Below are 14,855 nucleotides of genomic sequence, written 5' to 3'. Positions count from 1 at the left end.
CGCTTCCTCACATGCAAGCACACACGCCCGGCCTACCTGCGCCATTGATAGACATTTGTATACTACATAGTATACAGGTAGGCAACCCGTCCCTTTACTCACACACACAAAAGGAGACTGCGCTTGTGTGTGTGAGTAGTAGGAGGGTCAGCCTAATCCTTCAGAGCTCATGCCTGTTTGGACAGAGTATAGCATGTGGCGCAGAGCTCAATACGTAGGCCTAATTGTGATAACAGTGATTGAGAAGCTGAGTGTTTTGTAATTCAACTGATTTCTATTGAAGCAAAAAAAAATCAAATCAAATAAAAATATCCAGTACCTACAGTACACTTTTTTATTAATTTTATAATAGGACCTAGCTCATGGCTTTAAAAATTCCGAAATGTCATCACAATTCCACTTGAAGCTTCTTCTCTGCAGTAGGCTACATATTTCTACCAGTTTTAGACCGCATTTAAATTTAAATTGCAAAGATCCCTCTTAAAAGTATCATTAACATAACATTGAAATCAGCACATATCAAATTATAATTACATTTATATATAGCACATAATATTGTAATATAAAAATGGAAAAACTAAAGTGCCTCAACCAAATTGTGTAATAGGTTTTTGATAGCCTTCACTAAATTATGTAAAGGGTCCTGGGAAGAGAACCTATTGTTCCTAAAACTAATATAAATATTTGAAGTTGCTTTCCATGACGAAACACTATATAATAACTTTGTTGAAGTTCTGACACTGTGTTACTAGTAAATATTCGAGAAAACACTTACTTTTTTTGGAGTCTTGAGGAATGCATTTCACTCCTGAAGAGTAGCTTCATAAGAGCAAGCGCCCCTGGTGTCAGGCTGATGAAGCTCCTCTTCAGGAGTGAAATGCATTCCTCAAGACTCCAAAAAAAGTAAGTGTTTTCTCAAATATTTACTAGTAACACAGTGTCAGAACTTCAACAAAGTTATAAATATTTGATGGATAATTAACAAAAAATGGAAACTCATATGCTTTACTAGGATGAATTAAAGAGAATTAGATTTTATGAGTATAATATACAGCGATTATTTATTCAATAGAACATTACAACATTGGATAACTCTAATAATAATATAATTTTATTTTTAAATAGTTTTGGAGATAATTGAAAGAAGAATTATTTCAGCTACTCGCTTAAAGCACAGAAAATATAGGTGTTTTATTATTAGGTGCCTTGCTATAATGTACTATGTCCCAACACTAATAATGTAAATGACCCTAGAACTACTACCTACATCTAGGTACTTCAATCTTCAATGTACTGTGCAGATGGCACTAAAACTACTACACCTCATTCAATCTTCAATGCAATGCCAAGGTTTTAAAACCACACGCAACTGGCTTGCAACCATAGTTTTAGATTAGCATCTTGTGCTCTGGGTCCAATATAAAAGTAAAATCTATCATTCTTGATCAAACAATTCTGTGCAATTTAGTAGATAGGCTACAGTACTCATAACAGGTCCACAACAAAAATAAGCATAATATATATGGTAATATGATGTAAAATTATGGTACTATATGGGGCAGTGTGTTTATTCTATTTGCGGAACCTGATTATTTGCACATTTATAAGACACAAACTTGTTTGAACATAGATGGGGACATTGAAATCGTAGTTAGTACTATTATTGTTAGCCTGTCACTGTTCATTCTTATGAAATAATATACTAAGCCTATTTATATATACCGGTAATATAATCTCATACAATGACCTCAGAATAGTTATTTGTGCAACTAGTGCACAAAGTGACACCGCACAAAGTGCACAAAGTTTGCTGCACCGAAAGAAACGTTTATGCCCGAGCCGTAGGCGAGGGCGGAATGGCTTCTTGAGTGCAGCAGAGGAACTTTGCGCACGTATTTCACATTAAATTTTTCCTCCAGTTATCACTGAATATGAAAAGTGGGTAATTATGGGGAATCCATCAAATGTGTGTGTGTGTGTGTGTGTGTGTGTGTGTGTGTGTGTGTGTGTGTGTGTGTGTGTGTGTGTGTGTGTGTGTGTGTGTGTGTGTGTGTGTGTGTGTGTGTGTGTGTGTGTGTGTGTGTGTGTGTGTGTGTGATGCTGTTATTAATAACAACCTTAATTCATTTAAAAATTAATAAACCAATTGAAGTTGAAAATTCTCAGCCAAAGTTCTCATTTTTATTCATTCAAGAATCAGAGAAAATACAGATGGAACAAAAAATTCACATTCAAATTGCACACCAACAGCTTGTTGGCTGAACCGAGCTGCAAGATGGCTGAACCAACAAGCGTGCGACCTAGCGGGAAGAATCTTACCTAAGTTTGTTTCATCCAGCTAAAAATTACTGAAACACGATTCATAAATTTAGACTTTTGCTCAAAATACCAAGAAAAATGCTCAAAGTAAACTGAAAAATATTTATAAAAATAACATAGACAACAGAGAATATTTATTGTAGTATTGTTATGTTTTTTATTATTTTTATTTATATGAATATCGAACGGTAATCATTTAACCTCAAAATTCGAATTTTATAATGTATATTTGCTACTTTTTTCATTTCTTGCAGTTGAAATAATAATTATCAATAGAAAAGAACTATTATTTATTATTAAATGATGAGAATTCGTAAATGATGATTATTTAATTATGATTTAGATGAACATTATTCTTGTTTTGGATTTCTAGATTGGGATTTTATCATAAATGTAGGGTAGCCATTGAAATGATTCTTATCTAAATCTAACCACAATCATTGTTACCAACTTAATTTTTGTTTTCGTGCACTAATCCTCCATATAACCCACCAACTATTTTTTGTTGCCATGTTGCAAATCTGGAGTGCAGAAAAAATTTTTCCCGCACTAGAGCGGAAAAGTGAATCTTTGAGTTCTGTAATCAGTGCAGGAATCATCACTTTTCAAGGTAACTGTAGGAAAAGCTAAGAAGACGAAACACAAGTGTTGTAAGAATTAATTAATACATTTAATTACGGTTGTAGACCTTGGACATACTGTAGTAAACAAAAATTATTTATTATTTTGTCAAAACTACTTGGAGAATCTTCATCAGACGAGTTGAAAATTGTCATCAAGAAATGATCAGGTTATTGATTTGTCTCGAACCCGCAACCCTTCTTTCATGAGTTGCGCCTGCTACCAATTATATACTAAGGATCCACTTGGAGAAAGCTCTGTTCAGTTGGGCTTTCATTGTTGCTTGTACTTTGAATCACAAATTGGATAAATTTGTTTCAATTATTCAATTGATTAATAGCAATGAAAAAAAACCGATATCTATCCTTGGAAGGATTCCCGAAATTCAGAATCACACTTTCGCTATGTCTATATCCTCACAAGTCCTTATTGAGCTGCAATGTGAAAAAATAGTGTCAAAAATAATAATGATCAATTGTTACAAAATTCCACCCCCACATTAAACCCTTGGCACAGGGGTTAGGGATGGAGACTTTTGATATGTTCACCTCCTTACTACCTACTACCCTAAACAGAACTGCAGATGAGCAAAAACTGTGTTTTTGTTCTTTACCTTCTATAAAAACCTTTCTTTGACTGGACTTTTTACTTTCCTTGCCCTATTTTTTTCAAAGTTTGGAATTTTCTAATTAATTTTGATTGATTTAAATTAATTTAGAAGTATTTTTTCAATTTAAAAATGATTTTTGTGTGTTTTGAATTCTTGTAAATTGAATGTGTAGTTGAAGAATGTTAAAACACGTCATTACCTAGCTATATTTGGACTGTTGTATAAATTAGAATTGGAACCGTTTTGGGCTTATAAGCCTGTGGTACTTTTCTGTAAGTTGTGTAATTCTGAATGATTAAATACCTTAAATACCTATTACCATAGGTAAGGAAAGTATTGCTTTCCGAAAAAATTAAGGTACCCCAATTTGTAAATTTCTATACGTTTCGAGGTTTCCTGAGTCCAAAAAAGTGGTGTGTGTGTGTATGAGTGTATGTGCGTCTGTGTACATGATATCTCATCTCTCAATGAACGGAATGACTTGAAATTTGGAACTTAAGGTCCTTCCCCTATAAGGATCCGACACGAACAATTTCGATCAAATGCAATTTAAGATGGCGGCTAAAATGGCGAAAATGTTGTCAAAAACAGGGGTTTTCACAATTTTATTGAAAATGGCTCCAACGATTTTGATAAAATTCATACCTATAAAATAGTCATTGTTAAGCTCTATCAACTGCCACAAGTCCCATATCTGTAAAAATTTTAGGAGCTCAGCCCCATCTATGCAAAGTTTGATTTTAGATTCCTAATTATCAGGCTTCAGATACAATTTTAACAAAAAAATTTTGAGTGGAAAAGATCAAGCATGAGAATCTCCACAATTAATGTTTAGTAACATTTTCACCTAAAATTAAAAATAAGCTCGAAATTAGAGAAAATGTCATTATTTCAATAATTGCAAACTGCTGTTGGCAACTGTTGATTCTATTAAATCATTCACTATGGAGATATAGCAGACCTCATGTGTCTCCAGCGTTATAGCCCTGTCACCAGCTGGCTCGAATCTTTGAATAGTAGACTTGAGATGCGCGGGAACACTAGCGTAAGGTGATCAATTTTCATAACGGCAAGGAAAGTTGTGTGAGTGTGCCACACCAGATTTTTTTGAAAATGTTCAGGTTTTCATCAGCGATAAAAAGCGAATTAATTCTTAGTTGTTGGAAAATCAATCAATCAATATTATAAATGCGCAGTATAGATTCAATGAATTATAAATTTCCTCAATAATTGTATCAGGTACTCTCAGGACTGAATATTTGTGAAACTACACTAAATTTACTCAAAAAGAAATTTCAACAATCAATACTATTTTTTCTTTAAACTCAAGTACAATAGAGGTTGCAGTGTAATTACTCAATATTATCATATAGCTGTCGAATAATAATGGTAGTTAATTGATGTGGCAATTAATTCGACCGATAATGTTTTATTTAATGTCATTTATTCTGAGACAAGATAATTATACGAGAGCTGATAACAATGACAAATGATTTGTATTTCGGTTATATGAAATTCTGTCAATATGATCAACATTCTTTTCTACAATTGGAGATTTTAGACTTTTGATCTTTGATCTGTGGAGGACCTCTCAGCTGCCTTGTTAGCTGTATAATATCGTTAGCCACGTCCAAACCTGATATTCTGGCTCCATGGACAGTTGAAAAGAAGTTTTTGCCAGTGGTTTCCCCGGCAAAATATATGACTGGATACTCTTCGCCACATGGTTCAAGAGGTGCACTAATTGGTTTCTGCAAATCCAATTGATGACCAACGGTCGATTCAACAGCCATATACGTATTAGAACCCATGAAGAACGGGCTTTTGGACCATTTTGACACCAATACACTGCTTGGATAAGGAATCGTATTGTCTTTTGCAATACATCTGAGTTTAAAAGTGAGATCCTCAGCTACTGTTTGCTCATTCAGGGTTTCTACATTTTCAGCATGTGGTCCTGCAACAGTCGCCATTAGAATATTATTCGATCCAGCTAGCTCCTCCAAGCAGCACACTCCGCTCAACCAATTGTCTTTATCACTCAACTCATTTAATGACCATGCTAACTTCATCGGACCTTGTCCTGCTAACCAAAACGGAGGTGAATACTCAAAAAATATTTTACACACATGTCCGAATCCTAATTTATTGATAGCTTCAATTTTCTCACAAGGAAGTTCTGGCTGAAACATACCTTCTGATTGCGCTTTCAAAACACCCAATGGTAAAGTGCAAATCACATAGTCAGCACAAAATACACTGCCATCGCAGCACTTGACCACAACTCTACTGTCTTTCGCTGCATCTCCATATTGTATAGTCTCAACCACTTTTGAATATTTTATGCTTTCAACTGGAATAGTTTTAACAAGTGGCACTATTACACTAATGAATCCAGTTGGTATAGCAATAGTTTCTCCTTCTATTTTGTTGTAATAGCCGAACATTTTCGAGCTCATGCAGCACAGATCAGCGCCCCATCTGTTTGCGACATGATTGGTCAGACTGTACAAGATAGATGCTGCAGCTTCAGATTGATGACTTGGAAAATTCCTCAACTCCTGTTTAATGCGCATTGCAAAAAAATCCATGAGATTCTCTTGACTAATAGCAGACTCGCCCAGTGTGAATAGGGAAGCAGCTTGCTGTTTGATGTCATTGAATGTGAGAGACGCTTGATAAGCCACTCGCTCATCAACATGTTGACCATTACTCATCAGGAAACTGCCTTTTGTGAAATCATGTTTAATCATACAGTTAGGATCCAAAACGCCCTCTTGACAAGCCAGAGTGAACACTGGATTCTTGATTGAGCTGCCGCATATCCACTGTGCGCCGATCTCTGCTACACTTGATCCAAGCCAGCATGAATGTATTCTCCCACCAAGTCTGCAAAACAATTATATCGAATTGAAAAAAATACTTGTACGGTAGTATGTATTCATTTATGGCTTGATAGAGTGGAGAATAGAGGAGGGAATATTATATTAACACAGTTTACATTAAGAAATTCGGTAATAACATTATAACGCGTGATTCATAATAATAATATCTTCTTTTTCAAGTTTCAACTCATATAAAACAGAAAATATTCAGGAACAGTCGAACAGTAGGCCTATAATATACAATCATTCCATATTATTTGTTCCATTTCATGTTTATACATCATAACTTCCAAGTTGAATATTTTAAGGTCGGAAGAGCTTGAAGAGCAAACACTTTATTGGCTCATTACATCATAATAACCCTAATAAATTACTTTACCATATAAAGGCATTTTATATATGATGTGGCACTACACCTCTACTCATATATGAAGAAGCAAGTTTGCAATAGAATATGTATCGGCCCAATCATATAACCAAGCTCTGGTGTTCTGTAAATTCCAATCATATTTTCTAGCTAAACTTTCTCAGCTCAACCTGTTCAAACCGTATCAGATCAGTTCTGATGGGAACGTTCACAAAAATCTTCAGTTTTGAACGTGATCATGGGATATGTGCAAACATTCAAGAACAAACTGTCCTGTGTCCTTTGCTGAACCGAAGTGAAACTTCCATTGAAGTCCTTTGTAGGAACGGAAGTGGAACTTTATTTATCAATCATTTTTGGAAGCACTTCTAAAATAACGATACAAAAGAAAACGAAAAAAATAACGGTAGAGAACTTTAGAAAAACGTTTGCTTTTGAACCTAATCTTTTTCTCATGATTTTAATTTATCATCGTAATAGAGTCCCCCAGCTTTTAATACACAATCATCTATCATCATTCATTATTTTATGCAGAAATAAGTATGAAGTATTAATTGGTATTTTCTCATTAAGAGGCAACAAAAATTTTTTGAGTGCAGGAAAGATACTTTGTGCATTTATTAAACACATTACATTTTCTATATAAATAAATATTTTATTGTAGTATAAAAATAGAACATCGATATATAGTGTTATCATCATTAATTATAAGTGGATAGTACCTTACGGTAGGCCTAGTATCTAAAATTTCAAGTAATGGTTTACGATTTGCCAAATGCCATGTCTCTTCTGTGAACAGTGGACCTTTCTTATACATAGGAGAAAAGTGGAAGGGACAAAAGTCCGCACCACGTCCGTTCTGTGTAGATAAGGGCTACAGGCGCCTGTAATAAAGCTTGATAAAACGCCTAATATGGTCAAGCCAAGCCTTATATGAAGCTACTTTTTGTACTAGCCTTGGAAAGCATTACATTCTGCGCTCTTTAATTTGTGCAGGAATAGTTTCTTTTCTATGTAGCTTTTGTAGAAAGACATACCTTTCAGTAGCTTCTAGGACGGTGACGTTCCTTATGCCAGCTTCAACGAGTGAAGCGGCTGCAGACAGGCCAGCCATGCCCGCGCCGACAATTATCACTTCTGGCTTCGGAATGTTCGCATCCAATGTGCAAGATGCTGATGTCTTTTTGGCATCTGATTTTATACATTGCGCTATTGTTGCAAGTGATTTAGAAACACAGAACGACCTGAAACAAACCATTATCCTCACTGCCATGCAGAGTAGTATACAATAAATAAATAAACTAAGAAATTCATTTTTTATTGTAGGTAGAGTTAAAAAAGAGTTTGAACATTGGAGATATAATGTGGGGTGACATATGTCTCCGGTCGATTGACAGGGCGACTATAGCAGGGAAGGGTTTGCACAGACCAGAAATTTTAATCTGATGAGTCTTAGGACTAGAGATAGGATTAGGTATATGTAATGAAAAATGTGTTTATAATACAAAATAGAATTATAAAAATTACACCATAAACCTAATAATTGATCCCGAAATTTGTATTTCTACCAGACTATAATGAATATGCACAATGATGTCGCTATTAAAATAATGGGTAAATTGACAAGAGTGTGTAGACTACCGGACAACCGGGATTGTTTTAGTCCAGCTAAGACTTTTTAATAATTTACGAATGTTTGTTGTGACTAAGTAAAGATAAACAAATGAATACTTTATGATACTGAAGATAAATGTTTAAAATAATTTATAAAAACACTAGAATGAGAAAAAGCACACATAGCCTATATCGTCAAATTCTACATTTTTTTTGGTACAGGACCATGGTTTATTTTAAGCTAGCTGGCCCGGCAAACTTCGCACCACCAAAAAGTCAATTGATCACATGTCATACTTGACTTTATTTGGTGAATCATAAAATTTATCAGACAATCAATATTTTCATTTACATCTCCATCAATACAGACTTCCTATGTGCTCAGTCATGCCGCATTTAGTATTCCGAAATCTATCAGTAAAGTTTTGAATTGAAAAAAATAAATACATATATATATGTTAAATCAGTGTTTCAAAGATGAATTTAATGCGTTCATAGTTGTTGATTATCAATAAATGGTCCAGGAAATATGCAATATACGATGAATCACACAGAAATCCAAATTCTTTTCATTTTCCATTCAAGGATGAATATCAACTAAGCTAAATTCAAAAAAAATTAAATTATTCAGTCATTCTTCTGCAATTAATGGATGCAATAAGATTAACTCTCTTTCATGAGGTGAATAATTTTTTCCAGTTTCTCAATAATATGGGAAAAAAGCTAGCTAAGCATGCTTGAAATAAATGTAAAGCATAATCAAAATTAAATTTATATATTGATGTACAGATATTTTTAGTTCTTTAATATATCTTATTACCTTTTAAACAGTTTCATAACTCAAACCTTCAGTTACTCACTGGGTTTTCATTTATTACTGAATAATTTGTCAAGTCTTCCTTTAATCTCTGAAAAATCTTCAATAAACTGATAAGTTAATGTACTTGATATTTTGATATGCTATTGGTGTAAGAATGTTATATTGGTGTTTTTGTAGCAAGTGTCAAATGCAGTGCACTACCTCCATTCGTTTATTTATGACATGAGCACATGATATAGGAAAACCATATGATATAGTATTCATTCACCAAAATTGCCATAGCCTAATAATCTGCTTAAATTGAAAAATACCACTATTCAAATTATATTTGCAGAAAGAGTACATTTGACAATACATTCTCCTAAAAATTACTCAAATCAAATCAATTTATTTCTGAGAATGTTACATACAAAATGAGAGTTACATTTACAAATAAGGTAGGCCTATATGGAAGGAAATTAACCCCCTACTGTTTTATGTGTAGGGTAATTTACTCCAAGGGGGGGTACACCCTCTCATATGGAACAAGTTCCTTCTTAGATGATAATAGAGCATAACCCTCGTAAGATGATTTCAGTCTTAATATGTATTTTTTGTTAGGAAGGCCTTGAAAAGGTATTACAATAAAACATTTGTATTATGGCTGAAGAACATGATTTTCTATTTTTGGGTGTATTCCCCCTCCCACCACTACTAAATTCGAAAATTTCTAAGAAATCCTGATCGGAATTAATTGTTCTTCCACGTTATGTGTGGTTTTTTATCATTACTAGAAAAAATATCCAAGTTATATAGGGTAGAAGTAGTGGGTTTGCATAATTTTGAAAACCCCTTAAAAATACCCCGTTTTTTGAAAATTCGTACCGTATCTCCGAAACAAAAATGGTAGAGTCCTGCGCGACCACTCGATTTTTTGTAACTTATTACCGTGGTATCTTTAATTTTGTAGAGAATAATTTTTCCTCAAAAACTCAAAGTTTTTGAGATTAAATTGAAAAATTGAAAGTCCGAAATTTTGGGGGTCTTAGGGATAAAGCCGCCCTCTGGCGTGTCAGCAAATTTAAGATTCGAACCCGAAAATAAATATAAAACCGTGGAGAAAAATTCTTTCGGGGCTGTTTCCAGAAAAACTACCATTTGACTGGACTAAAATAATAATATTGTTATTTTCCTCCTTACTCCCCTAAACAGAACTGCGGTGACTTCAAAACTTTTCCCTCCATAACCCTTTGTTGACTGTTCTCTCACATATGATCAAGTCACTGTGGCCAACATGTCATTCGCCAAATGTTACAATTTTTTTAGTAGGTCAGTCAGTCTGTCTGTACTGTAGTCAGTGTTGTCATGGTGACATGAAGTTCTCAGTTTTCAAAGTGTATCGTATAATACTATAATCTTTTGTTTTATTTTAAAGAAATTTTTGTGCAATTTTAAATGTGGTTTAAATTCTATTTTTCAAAATTAATAGTTTTTAACTTTAATAGAAGGTCTATGTCGTTTGAATGTGTTGTGTAAAATTTTAACCTAAAGGTGAGTTTTCAATTAACTTCTAACTTACCCAATTTAACATTTCAATAAAACTCTTTTATTAATAAATGTGTTATAAGATTAATTTCCAAAGTAATTAGATAACAGATTTTGTTAAAATATACGATACTTGCCTCAAATTAAGATACGGTATAACTTTTATGCTAAGGTTATCTTACTTGTAGTAAAGTATTGGATGATAAAACGGTTAAATTTGAATATAATGGCTCATTACTAATCTACTTCTTAATAAATCTTTGATTACATTATATCAGCAAGTAAAATTACTTTTTCCGATTCAATATTATTGACTTTTAGCAAAATAATACCTACCCTGGTACGTAGATTTTACAAATACCGTACGTAGGCTACTTTGACTTGAGACTAGATTGATTTATTGCCAATCTGCTTGTTTGTCCGATTCTATTAATTTATTTTTATTTTAAGCTAAGTTTAAATTTTATTAGTTTGAAACTTAGATTGTTCTTTCATAATATTCTAAAAGGTTAGGATAGTGGAAATTCAATATAAATAGGCTACAGTAGGCCTATAACATTTAACTTTTATTGTTGACATTATGATAGTTCAGTCTAATTAAAAAAGAGTTTCTTAGCTAACTATGAAAGTATAACTCATTGAGCAATATTAAGATACAGTTATAAGAGCTTCTGCCAAATGTAGCCTGAAATCACTCAAGCTCACACTACTCGGTAGGCTCTACTTCCTCCATACAGATGCCTGTCTGTGGTACTCAATAGTCAGTTAGCATAAGGTATAAACATTGGATTTTAATAAATAATTCCGTAGAGAAAAGATAGCATAGCTTATTCGTTTTTTCTCCATAATAGTACATTCTTATTCTCTGCTAGTATTACATGTCGTTAAAAGAGTAGTATGAGATTTTCTCAGGTACCTAATCATGAATTTGATTAGTTGTTGGGGTCTTAAAACTTATTGTAATAAGCGCTACATTTCGTATTAAGCAACATATTATTCCATGATCTCATGAAGGGAAACCCATTTGATGATATGTATGTCGTTCACCGTTGGAGCTGTGCTAATTGAATTAATTTTAATGCGATGAAGATAAACCAATAAGTATTTTAATACTCTACAGTAGGCCTACAGTGAAGAAAAATTTATCAACTTCTACTGCCTTTGAACGATGAGATAAAGCAGTTTTGGAGGCAGGAAAATGTTACAAAATTTTGTCAATAATGTTTCAATGATTTTATTACAGCCAGAAAATACATACAGTAGGCTACACTAGGCCATGTCATTACAATAAAATTTCTAACAGAATTACAATAACAATACATAAATGAAGATAATGCACAACATGCAGTGCAAGAGCAGGCTTCAAAGCTATTGTTCTCCAAAAAAAATAATAATACAGAAATATCAATAAACAATATTACTAAACTTCAATTCTATTACAGTTCATACAGCCTATTCTAATTTCAATCTGTGCCTACTTTTACAATAAATCGTGGATAAACTAAAACCATACAAACTATTATCAGAGTCAATTCACTTAGTGCTTTACAGTCAATTTACTTCGTTATATAGTGCTTGGGTCAGACTCATCAAAATCATGAATGAAATAGAACGGGTTGGCGACCAGCTATGATTTGACCCGCTTCTTAAAGCTCACCAGTGGCAACTCTCTTATGTCATCAGGTAGCCTATTGAAAAATCTGATGCCAGATATGGGAAAACTTTTTCTGGATCTTTCCAATCTCACCCTGGACAGGACCAGGTTTCCATTTCCCCGTGTAGCATGACTGTGAACCAGATTGGCCCTGGTGTACAAATAAATATTCTCTCTAACCGAAACCAAGCACTCGTATATGTACAGGCTGTAGACTGTCATCACTCGTAAATGTACAAACAATGGTTTGCATTGATCAATCCATTCAGCCCTCATCACAATTCTAATGGCTCTTTTCTGCATTAATAGCACCCTATTCACACTCGCAGCGTGCCCCCACAGCCTTGTACCATATGCAATATGGCTCTGGAAAAAAACAAAGTAAGCTTGGTGCACAAAACCGTCAGCCACACATGATACAAGCCTTCTAAGCAGAAAAATTACCCTACCTAGCCTTTTGCAGAGCTGGCTGATGTGAGTCTCCCAGGTCAACCTACTATCCAGGGAAAACCCCAAGAGCTTCACAGCACCCGTGGCAATCCCAGAATTGAGGCTGAATGATAGCTCCTGAGTCATGTCACTGTTAAGAGCCAGCTTATTTAGATTAAACCATTGAGACGCACTATGATACAGCTACCTCACAGCAAGTCTGGCAGAATCTATGCTCTTATGATCCGCAATTAGTGATGTGTCATCTGCGTATAACAGAACACCACCATCTTATGAATAATATATATCATTTATTGAGATGAGAAAGAGCAAAGGTCCCAAAACTGATCCCTGTGGGACTCCATGTTTCAAGGGTGCAGGACTTGATAGTCCACCATTCCAGTCCACAACCTGCAACCTATCACTCAGGTATGATTTCATCAGTCTGACAGCACCGACTCCAAGACCATACTTCTCCAGCTATCCCAATAGAATATTGTGCGAGACACAGTCGAGGGCATGTGATAAATCACATAGAAAAAGCGATGAAGATTTTCCATTCTCGAATGCCTTCAGGACTGATTGAATGAGAGTCTGCACAGCAGAGACAATCGATCTTCCTTTCCTGAAGCCAAACTGAACAGGAACCAGTAGACCATTACTCTCAAAGTAGTTGTACAGCTGAACAAACAAAAATTTTTGCAATCACCGGGATCAAAGATATGAATCTATAGTTGCTTAAACTGTCTAGAGCACCCTTTTTGTGAATTGGAACTGATATCTTGAGCTCATCAGGGAAAACACTCTCATCTAAACACTTATTGATAAGGCATGCAAGTATTGGACTCAAGAAACAAATAATCTGCCTCAGAAAAGCCACACTCATTCCATAAATATCTTTTGCCTATGATACACTAAAATCATTTACTATGCTTACAACATCAGCAGGTGTCACATGAATCCATTTAAAGTATCCTTCTACAACTGGAAAACCCTGAAGAGCAGTGGGATGATCGGTTGCAATGTTATTTGGAATATTATTCACAATACTCTCCACAGATATGACATAGAACTGATTAAATTCACTGGCAGTTGCGAAACTCAGATCACCTTCTTCTGATTTAGGCTTAGGTGAATTGATAAGACTTCAGGCAGCCCTACATGAGTTTTGCATTGGAGTTTTTTCAGCCTCCCGCAATATATAACGGTAATCCTTCTTGAGCCCAGTTGGCAGTTCAACCAGGTGAGGTCAGATCTAACTAAATCATTTGTCATGGATACCATATCTCTCATTCGGGTTAGTTCAGGAGTGAATCAGTCTTTTACTTGTGGTACAGAATTTCCCTTCATAGTTGTGAACCTTTTAGAACATAGCGACCTCATTCTTAGTGGAAAGAAAAACTTGAAACCATACATGAGAGCATGAAAAAAAACATTGAAAACCACTAACAGCCTGCATATCAACAGATTTCAACCAAGAGTCAACCCACACTCCCAAATAATTACAGAAAAGTCTGACAATACCATCATTGAACACTCTGTAAGAAACTTTCCCACTGGAACAACCAATACAACTTCCAACAATATCTGCTCTAAAAGTGGCTTCCATGAGAATGTGTTTATGATCTGCTATCTGATCAACACTAACCTCAGCAACATAGCTCCAATGGTCCAAATTTGTGATAAAATTATCAATGGAAGCATTACCTCTTGTAGGTTGCATTACTGCACTATACAAATTCATACTTTTTAACAAATTCAAAAATCCTGAGGATGCCGCCGACGTGCCAAGCAAATCAATATTGTGATCAGTTCCAATTATTACAAATAGACCAATATTAATGAGAAATCCAACGCATAATTAAAGCTGCTGCAAAAAACATTCAACATTTCCATTAGGAAGGAGAGCGATACATGCTTGATGTCAACAACAAGAGTGACATAATGGTATCCAAGGATTTGGTTGAGAAGTTGGAAGTTGGAGAAGTTGAGGTTGACAGGGTGTTGAATTT

At 34.6% G+C, this 14,855-nt stretch overlaps 2 protein-coding genes across 4 annotated transcripts in view; one reads left to right on the top strand and one right to left on the bottom strand.

The window, feature by feature from the left end:
• Positions 1-4,972: 4,972 nt before the first annotated feature.
• On the bottom strand, positions 4,973-9,774 carry LOC111059957 (protein anon-37Cs). Its single transcript, XM_022347583.2, has 3 exons — positions 9,237-9,774; positions 7,840-8,046; positions 4,973-6,439 (listed from the first exon to the last, which is right to left on the bottom strand). Exons 1-3 carry the CDS (start codon positions 9,251-9,253, stop codon positions 5,080-5,082), a joined length of 1,584 nt encoding a protein of 527 aa, XP_022203275.2. The 5' UTR covers positions 9,254-9,774; the 3' UTR covers positions 4,973-5,079.
• Positions 9,775-10,545: 771 nt separating this feature from the next.
• Positions 10,546-14,855, top strand: part of LOC111064233 (solute carrier family 66 member 2) — a 54,143-nt gene continuing 49,833 nt past the window's right edge. For 2 of the 3 annotated variants that reach the window (XM_039423440.1, XM_039423438.1), the window contains exon 1: positions 10,549-10,766. The gene's annotated coding sequence lies outside the window, so the exon portion shown is untranslated. Of the gene's footprint in view, positions 10,767-14,855 lie in introns of all 3 variants that reach the window. The other variant, XM_039423439.1, reaches the window with a different exon arrangement.

The sequence above is a fragment of the Nilaparvata lugens genome, chromosome 3, assembly GCF_014356525.2.
Source record: "Nilaparvata lugens isolate BPH chromosome 3, ASM1435652v1, whole genome shotgun sequence".
Classification (NCBI taxonomy): domain Eukaryota; kingdom Metazoa; phylum Arthropoda; class Insecta; order Hemiptera; family Delphacidae; genus Nilaparvata; species Nilaparvata lugens.
This window is presented reverse-complemented; position numbering and strand designations above follow the sequence as displayed.

Bases quoted from the DNA above. Each gene is read 5' to 3' on its own strand.
- LOC111059957 (XM_022347583.2), bottom strand. The intron at 6,440-7,839 runs GTATGTCTTTCT...ATTGTTTTGCAG, and splicing joins GTCCTAGAAGCTACTGAAAG to ACTTGGTGGGAGAATACATT.